Source organism: Amyelois transitella, chromosome 3 (genome assembly GCF_032362555.1).
Source record: "Amyelois transitella isolate CPQ chromosome 3, ilAmyTran1.1, whole genome shotgun sequence".
In the NCBI taxonomy this organism is placed as follows: domain Eukaryota; kingdom Metazoa; phylum Arthropoda; class Insecta; order Lepidoptera; family Pyralidae; genus Amyelois; species Amyelois transitella.
In genome coordinates this window covers 11,425,170-11,435,224 of record NC_083506.1, presented here as the reverse complement: position 1 = coordinate 11,435,224, position 10,055 = coordinate 11,425,170, and the positions used below count along the sequence as shown (strand labels likewise).

Below are 10,055 nucleotides of genomic sequence, written 5' to 3'. Positions count from 1 at the left end.
AATGGTTGGCGTCTTCTTCAAAGACAATCCAGATTTCTATGCTGCCGAACTGAGGAATGTGAAAACATCAATGTAAGTATATCTTGGTAACCACTGATCTTAGATCATGATCTGAAACCACTTCTTGCGAATATTCAAATCCATAGAAAATAGAAAAAAACGATTTCATAGAAGATTTTATTGTTGTATTTGTGCATTTAGGCACTGCACAACATTTATAGGAACTCAATAATTTTCACACATATGACGTGGCACAAGTTAAATAAAACAAGAGAAAATCAAAACTTTTCGAAACACCAACAAGCTTTGTATGATATTTACACGAAATTTACGTCACTGCATGCCATGGCCGCCATGTTGCTAAAAGTCGCGTTTTGGCGGCATATTTGAATATTGCATTTTCTTTTTCGATTTTTTTATGAAATAGCTGCAATAAAGGCAGAAAAGTATTTTTGTAGGGCTCCTTATAAACAAATAAATAGCCTAAGATAGTTTTTAGAACTTTGTCAAATAGCCTATTACTGAGTATAATCTCAAGAACATTTATAAGCACATAGAACGACTTGCTAGCTTCTCGAAGATGTTAATATTGCTCTGTGACTTTTTCACATTTCTTGCATCCACACCGTCTACGTAATTATTCATGTATGTAAGTTCATATGTGCGTATCAAATTTAAATGAATAATCACGCTTAGTATAAACAATACACACAAATCGTAATTTGGTACCTACGACACTTTTATACCGGGCCTTCGTCTGTGTAATAAATGCCGGTTTCTTATCTTTTTTGTGACTATCCATATCATTATCTATAAAATTACCATAATATTTATAATTCAGTAGACAAACGACTGGCATTGTGCGTACAGCTATGAAGAAATTTCTTTTGTTATTTTATGTTGTGATTTTGGTAAATGGGGTGAGAGAAAATAAATCGGGGGAAGGGAGGATTGTGGACACGCCTCAAGGTCCCATCCGTGGATACAAGGATGTTGATACAAACTTGTTCATCTTTTATGGTGTACCGTACGCTACGTCGCCTAAAGGAGAGCATAAATTCAGGGTATGTTCTTGATATTTATTCATCCACACTTCATGAATTATGAAGTACTAAAATATTATCAATCATAACCGTGATGGCCACGACTTACATATAATATTTATCTTTTAAGCAGCCAGGAACGAACAAACTAATTCTTTTACCTATATTCATATTTCACAGGCACCACTCCCGCCACCGCAGTGGCAAGATACTTTCGATGCCATCGACAATAAAATAGTATGTCCTCAAAGTCCTCTGCTTGTAAGAGATATGGACATTGATGAAAACTGCCTTATTGCAAATATTTTTTTACCAGATACAAAGAAAACGAAGTTACCAGTCTTGGTTTATGTTCATGGCGGTGCCTTCCAGCTTGGAAGCGGACTCCGTTTAACGCCAAAAGCTTTAGTAAATAACAGTGATGTAATAGCAGTAACGTTCAATTACCGCTTGGGAATTCACGGGTTTCTCTGCTTGGGCACAGAAAATAGTCCCGGGAATGCTGGACTGAAAGACCAGCTGGCATTGTTACGATGGGTGCAAAATAATATTGCAAGTTATGGAGGTAACCCTGATGATGTAACTATAGCGGGATATAGTGCAGGTTCTATGTCTGCTGAACTGCTTATATTGTCGCCAGCAGCCAAAGGTTTATTTCATAAAGCCATTCTAGAGAGTGGAAGTAGCTTCGGGTGGCTGCTGTGCAAATTGACCCACTTGAGACGGCGAAAGCCCACGCCAAATCAATGAATTTTGATGAAATCGACGATGTTTATAGGTTAGAGAAATTTTACACGAGTTCTTCGTATGACCAACTTACATCACGTACTTATTTAAGCGAAACAGATGCTACTTTCGGATTCGTTCCCTGTATAGAGCGTGAAGGGAGAGATGATGCCTTTTTAACCGACACACCGTTTAATATTCTGATAAGCAAAAAGTTTACTAAAGTTCCTATTTTGTATGGAATTACTAATATGGAAGGCTTATTGAAAGTAAATTATTTTAGTTTGGAAAAAGGTGATTTTGAACTTGTAAAAGACAGGATGAATGAAAAATTTTCCGACTTTTTACCGGCAGATTTGGAATTCAATAGCGAAGAACAAAAAGAAAAAGTGGCAAAGAGAATAAAGGAATTTTATTTTAGGGACAAAGATATAGGCGAGGACACCTTAAATGGATACATCGATTATTACACAGATATTCTGTTTGCTTACCCTACTTTGAAAGCAGTTGAGCTCCAAGTTGCTGCTGGAAATGACAACATTTATTTGTACGAATTTTCTTTTGTGGAATCTGATGGCACACCAACAGGTTACAAAAATTTTACTGTTGAAGGTGCGAATCATGTTGCTCAATCGCGAGCTGTTCTTGATGGAGTTTATAATAATCCTTTTGACGAAAATCTGATTCGGATTCGAAAGGTTTTGAGGGAGCTGTGGTATAACTTCATATCGAAAGGGTGAGTTCCGAAATCTTTTCCCTAAGAAAATTTACTAAAACTAAAAGGTCCTTATCATATTTGGTAAAAGTCTTACAAATTCTCATAAAGTCAATACAACTACATAATAGGCTCTTCTAAATAGGGAAATATTCGCTATTGTACAGTATAATGCGATACCATTTCTAGTGATGAAAAATGCTTATAATCTTTTTTCCAGCCAACCTGTACCTAAAAGTTCATCGCTTCCCTCGTGGCCACCTGTGACCGAGCAATGGTCACCTCATATGTCCATTGGTAACCATATGGAACTAAAAGCCTCTCTGCTGATGGAGCGTGGGAGATTCTGGGACAGTATCTACGAGCAACATTACCGTCAACCTAAACCACCACCGCCACTGCCCAAGAGACGAACCGAGTTCTAAGTTTGTTAAAAGAAATAGCCGAATTTATAAAATTTTGCGGTTCTCCCTTATTTCCTTTACTTATTTTTATCAAATCAAAAGACAATTTTGAAGTAGGTATACCTATAGAAATTCAAGAGTCAAGTTCTAAAATAATAATAGGAAGGTACCTTCTAGCACAGGTCTTTGTACAGGTTAATTTGTGTTAAACCTTTAATCAAAGGATTGTATGAAGTAAGCTGCTCAAGTACCTACCTACTCTTTTCTCTTCTTTGAATAAAGCCGTAGGTATACAGGGTGACATTTAAAACAACTGCGTCCTTTTAAACATAGACTATACCCATGCTTCTGAGCCGTTTGAGCCTATTTTTATTTAAATTAAACGTCATCATTTTCACATTTAAAAAACCCTCAAAAACTACGTCACACGCTTTATTAAAGACCAATACTACAAAAAGAAATTAAAACTAAACATGTAAATAAATGTCTAAAATATATTTTTTTTTTCTGGTATCAAGATCAAGTACAGAGTTGTCGAGATCGCTCAGCTGAATAACTGTGTCGTTGACCTCTGAATCTTACGCGTCGCTTTTCCGCCGGCCGGGGTAATATTACGTATTTAGGATCGTGGATTTTGATACTTTTATTTTTTTCATACTTTATGAAATATGAACCGATATTTTTCTTTTAACGTTTTTAAATATCCTTTAGATGAGTACACTTAACAGTTAAATTTATGCAGTTGAATTAAAAGTCACCTGTATAATATCTTTGGTAATTTCATTGTTTATAATTAAGTGGATATTCTAAGCTTAATATAAATATATGTATATGTAATCCATTAATAAAAACTACATATATTATCGGTTCACTTCTTACTTGCTTCTTACGCCGCACAAAGAAAGAGTACCTATATAACCGCTAAGCTTAAGATATACATAGATACTTAGGTAACCCAGAAAAAAAATCGGTGTAACTGACACAAAGAACATAGGTATAAAACTTCGATCAACTATAATACGTCAATGGTATAAAATAAAAAAAAAAACTTTGAGAACTTTGACATGAATTTGACACATGACGTTAACATTCATGATGCGCAAGATTTCTTATGGTTTTTATCCCAAAATTGAGGGACTAAGAAACAAAAATTTGAGGAGTAAGTGTTTGTTATATTTATTAAGTTTTCGAGTACAAGTTTAATCGTTGGAGAGTAATAAAATAACAGATTTAAGAACTTTTGATGTTGTCCTAAAAAATCACGAGAAAGGGTAAAGAAAAGCACCCACAACTATTATTTGACCATTTTACAATACCTAAATATTTTATTATGATAAAAATTCGATACTGGAAAAAATAAACTCACGAAGAAGTTTTTTTGCCACAACAAAGAAAAGAAATGTACAACAAAATTTTGGGGGTGAGGCATTTGTAGGGTTTTATTAAAGAATAGGGGAGAGTATAATTTGGGTACGATACAACGTTAAGATTTGGGGAAACTTCTAAAAAGTCGGGAAATTTGAGTAACAGTTAGTAACACTGATCGCATCATACTTATCTTTCAATGTTAATCGTAAACTTTGTTTTGCCATTTTAAAATTCAAGGCTTCGATCTATTATTAAAAGTCTAATAAAAAAAGCGATATCAAGCAGAATACAATAAATAATAATGGCAACGCCTAAAACGGAGAAAGACTTTAATTTACCGCTATCAAGGGTGAAAACTATAATGAAGAGTTCGCCTGATGTCGAAGCGGTTGGGCCCGAACCACTTTATTTAGTAACGAAAGTAACTGTAAGTGCACTTTATACATTTATTTTAAAATCTTTTCATATAAATCACTTGTTATGTAAAACCTTAGGTAGCTATACCTGAAGGCTGCGTGTAAAATGTTTTCTCTGCAAATAACCTGTAAATAATAATTGTAACTGTAAATACTAAAACTGTAAATAATAATTGTAATGTAATTAGCAATCGCAATATATTATTACTACTTATATATCATATAAATTAGACTGTAAGACTTCCATTAATAAATAAATGAATAAAAATATACATATCTCTTGCGGGCAACAGTCCTGAAAAGACTGAAAGTTCACATTCAGGCTTTAAAATGGAATTGAGATTCAAATATGGCAGGTTGTTAGCCTAGATGATAAGCCTGTCCCTTAGTTGCCTTTTACGACATCCATGGGAAAGATATGGAGTGGTTCAATTCTAAAGTGCCAGATACACTACACTTAGGTTACCAAAACAAAACCATTAGGGTGATTGTATAAATTAAGTAATTTGAATTGATAATGATTACATGATAATAAGAAATGTAATATTACTTTTCAGGAACTCTTTGTAACAGATTTAGCTAGAAGAGCACACAAAAACAGCAACGGTAATGCACTAGAATACAAACACATTGCTGAAATTGTACAACAAGACGACACACTTGACTTCCTTAGGGAAATCATGCCAAAAAAAATCACTGTTCGACAGTACAAAGAATTGATGGCAAAGAAAGCGGCAAGAGGTGATAATTCCGATGAAGAATCTTCAGAGTCCAGTGATGAAGGGAGCACAGAAGAAAGTTCCAGTGGAAATGATCAAGACTGACATAGAGTTAAGTAGGTTAAGTTTGATATTTTGACTGCTTCATCAGAAACTAAAGTACGCCCATGGCTTGGTTTGGATTTAACCTAAAAGCCTGTTAATTTCCATTCTCGGAATTTCGGGAAATTTTCCCTAAGTGCATCATTTGACCATGACTACATAAGGAGCTATACCAAATTCCTTTCTCCTAAAACCAGCAGTTTGAGCTGTATATTGTCTCTTAGTCAGTCAATCAATTGATAAAGGATAACACAGAGTTTATATATTTTTGTTACACACATTGAAAGTGTTCGTTCTCGACTATGTCACTTGCTGTTGGTCCTTTTGTTACACAGAAGGCTTACATTTAGTTGCACCCTCTTATCTCCATCAGAAAGCAAATCATTGTCAATGGTATATAGCTGATTTTGTATACGGTCCCTTATTTCAACATTAACATTGTACTAGTTGTGGTCTGTTTTATTAATTAAATAAATAAATATATACAGACAAATTACACAAATTTAATATTATGACACTTTGCAAATGAATATAATGTAAATATTAGATCATTTATCAGGTGAATATTAGATGCAATTGGCCTCAAAACTCAGAGCTATAGACATCATATAAATTATACTACATGCTGAATTCAAGCAAAGGTTTGGCAAAGTTGCTGAGGTCACCTGTTTGTTGGTCACCTTTATAGGGAATACATATTAAATTTACCATTAGGACCATATCTACCTATAAATAAAATATGTGGACTGTATAAATGCAAGTTTGGAAAATATTTTTTTGATTTTAAGTTAATTGATTGACATAGGCACTAGACCAATTTGTTTGCGCATAATATCTGTATTTTAGTTTAGTAAGTACTATACAACTAGTAAATTATTGTTAAAGTAGGTATCTAAGTATTAAATAAATCTGACTCAGATAATTTCCAATAGGATAATGTGTTAAGGGTATTTTTTTTAAATAAAAGGAGACAGCTGTACTTAAGTGACTTTTATTGAGATTCCAAATCTTTATATAATATTTTACCTTACTTAGGATTTATAATTTATAATTTTAATTAAGATTTATAAAAACAGTTTGATAGCTTTTTAGTTGCCGTGGTTTAAGATAATGTGGTGACAAACAGACAGACAGCGGAGGCTTAGTAATAGAGTCCTGTCCTGCATAGTTAACAAAAATATATTATATTATTTATTTATTAGTTCCAAACATCATTGTACAACTGTTATAACAAAAAATCTATGTTATACACAGATATTATTATTGAATTAAAAAAAATTCTTCATCCCAAGTTTGTTAGCCTATCCCTTAGTCGCCTTTTTCGTTTTTGTCGCCTCAAGTTTTGCCTAAGCACATTTGATTCAGTGCTGCCATTCAAATTGATACAAATTTTAACAAGAATATGTTGCCGCAAAAAAAAAATATTGGTAAAATTGAGTAAAAAAATAAAAATTGACCCGATCACGGCTATTGGTACCATTACGGGAATACCAGCACTTACCTTATCTCAATTATTTGCCGCAGAGAAATGTGCGTGCGGTTTTGCCTAACCACGAGTTTAATCAACAATTGCATTCATCTCGGATAGAAATTGCATTGCGTTTATGCATTTTGTTGCGCTTATTACAACTAGCACGTTTTTCTTATGGATTATGGCTGGCCGGGTCTTAGCAGAGGGGGAATAGGAATTAAAGGGACAATAAAAAGATTTTGTAGGAAGTCAAAAAAGGGTGCACTGTTGGAAAGCAAACGCGAGAGCAGCGCTTTCCTCCTACGTAACAGACGACGATGACCGGAAGGTTAGTAAAGCCACTTGTGATGGTGTTTAGTACCTAAGGCATTGAAAGATTTTAAGACTACACCTTTACGCATCGGTTAAGAATACATACATAGGTACATATGTCACATAATCACAGTCTTTTCAAGACTGGTGGATCTGTCTCCCTGGGGGTTTAAAAACACGATTGCCTAAGCCAGTGGTCCAAATAATGGAAATACCATCGTGTACAATACAGTAAATACATTTACTTAAGTCCACATACACTAAATTGTGTAAATTGGAATATTACATACAAAACAAATCTTTACTGTGCGCCTGCGCAATTTATTTGTGCATTTCATAACTACATTGCTTATAGATAATTAAGACCGGAGCAATGGGTGTTGCCAGAAAATAAGCAAGTCATCACTATTAAGTATAGGTCATCGTTTTAGTTTATAGTTATTTACTAAATCGATGTTTCAGGTATAAAAACATGTTATAGATTAAAAATTGTTCTGTAGATATTTACTAGTAACACTTATCTCTAAGTTTTCTATATTACTAACAAAGTGGATCATGATATCTGAATAATAATAAATTAATTTGAATAGGCCAAGCCTCTCAGCATCTTCCGGACGTTAATATCAGGTAAATCTTTTCTCTAAAGTAGCCTTCTATAAGAGTTGACCTTCGATAGCAATCCTGCATTGGGTAAGTTACGTTTTTATACCAATAGGCTCTCCTATCTCCCATCTGACCTCCGCAACCTCATAAATAATTCAATGTTCCTCCTCAAACGTTCACTCTTGACAGAGTGGTCGTGGTTTTATGACGATGCGTCTTCTTTGGATAATGCAGCCCCAGCGATGCGCCTCCATTTGTTGCGGTCTTCAGCGTTACGGGAACATTGAACTACAGATGCTTGAAACTGCTTCGTTGCTTGAAAAATTCAATGTTATTGTCATTGAAACTATGATTCAATACCAGCATAATTCATAATAAAATAAACAAATTTTGGACCAGTGTCACGAGTTCTCAAAGGTCCCTTGAAAGCCGCTACAACCTTCTGTTGCAAAGAGACGTGTTAACTAGCCTATTTCATTGTAATATAGTCGCTAATACGACGAAATAAGAGTCAATCCATGTTGGTTAATTATATATATCATCAAATGTACAAGTTTCGTCTGTTTGTTTATCAATACTAACATCCGAACCGAACAAACCGCGAAGATTGTGTGCTGACGTGAGAGGAAACGCGGTCAAGAGCAGATTTGTGGATTTTTATTATTTGCTTTGCTGGGTCACTCATTGGTCATCGATTTAGTTACGATGTTTTACGTGTAAACCAAATGTAGAAGTGTCGGACTTACACATATAACACAAGAATGGTGTAGGTAGGTATATTAAAGACTTACCCATTCCTGGATAATGATTAGGTGTGCTTGGACCAAATTTCAGGGAGAAGGTAACCGGGACACAAGCCATCAAGATGATGAATTAACATACAAGGCTCACTCCTAACGTCATATTCAGATTTTTGAGATCTTTTATCCTCAAAATTAGGACAAATATATGCTTTTATACCTACCTACTCTACCTACATTAACCGTGTGTAAAGACTCACTTTCGTGCTCACGTTCAGCTTTTTCACACATTTTTTGCGGCCAATGGTGAGTTATACAAATGATTAATAAGATAAAAATAAATTTGAGTCTTTGTGATAGACAAAACTGAAGGCAAAAACTAGTTCAGAAAATGTTTTATTCTTAATAAGTCGTTGCGTAATTAAGACTAATCGGAAATACCTACGCTTTGATGAAACAGAGTTAAAGAACAGTTTACAACATCGCGAGAAATCCTACACATTCAGGCAACTGAATGTGTAACCATGAACGATCCAATACGGGTAAGATTTACCTGCAAAGGTTGCATAGGTCAGATAGGAGTTGCTTCGTGTAAAAGTCAGATTTTTATCCTAGTTTGCTAGGATCCATGGTCAAAAGTAAACCCCGGGTTCCTCTCCAGAGTGATGAGGATGCAACCGGGACTAAAGCGAGGAGGAAGAGAATTAAAGAACAGTTTACCCAAATTAGACAGGTATTACATTGTTTTAAATCTTGTTTTTATTGACATTGCGTGGTACTGTTGTGCAACCTTGCGACCGCCGTTCACGGTCTCCCCCAATTTTGGGCCACGCAACACCGCAGATAATATATAACTATAATAGTTAGTTACAACACCATGTTGATTATCGCTATACAGTTTTTGAACGTTCTATTCACATGATAGGTCTCGTGCTTCGGTATATTTAAAGGTACTTCTTTGGCATTTAGTTTTAAAATTAAGTACGAGTATTGCATAAGTAAATATTGTATAGAATGAATTATGTATGTAGGTACATCAATCTTATAAAAATCCACACCGCGGTTACTCCTTATTCTATAAAAGTGAAAACTATTAGATATGGTAGTTTTTTTTTTTTTAAGAATTTGCTATTTTAGGACTAAAAGCCTTTTTTAAACCAACTATAGGTTCGTTTTTAATCGAGGAGGTTAGATGAGAGTCGCTTCGTGTAAAAAACCTAACTTAACAAATCCAGAATTATAGTCAAAGGCGATCCTAGACTTCTCTCCAGAGGTGAATATGTAATCGGAACTGACGCTGGAAGGAAAAATCTGATCTAAGTACATATATAAGATTCCCATTTCTATGATTACCTCATGCATTATCGGTCTTTCGAGTCTAACCATATACCTTGTCATGGGCCACCACACGGGCAAGTAGTTGAGAACCTACCTAT

The 10,055-nt window shown here is 34.7% G+C and overlaps 2 protein-coding genes across 2 annotated transcripts; both read left to right on the top strand.

Moving 5' to 3' along the window:
* The first annotated feature begins 825 nt into the window (after positions 1-825).
* Positions 826-2,959, top strand: LOC106129787 (esterase FE4). The gene is given in 4 exon segments (XM_013328454.2): positions 826-1,064; positions 1,224-1,731; positions 1,734-2,505; positions 2,705-2,959. Coding segments are annotated over 4 exon segments (1,677 nt in total). The 5' UTR covers positions 826-872; the 3' UTR covers positions 2,910-2,959.
* Positions 2,960-4,416: 1,457 nt separating this feature from the next.
* Positions 4,417-6,472, top strand: LOC106129797 (chromatin accessibility complex 16kD protein). Its single transcript, XM_013328469.2, has 2 exons — positions 4,417-4,683; positions 5,230-6,472. The coding sequence occupies exons 1-2, from the start codon at positions 4,558-4,560 to the stop codon at positions 5,494-5,496; spliced, it is 393 nt and encodes a 130-aa protein (XP_013183923.1). The 5' UTR covers positions 4,417-4,557; the 3' UTR covers positions 5,497-6,472.
* Positions 6,473-10,055: the final 3,583 nt, after the last annotated feature.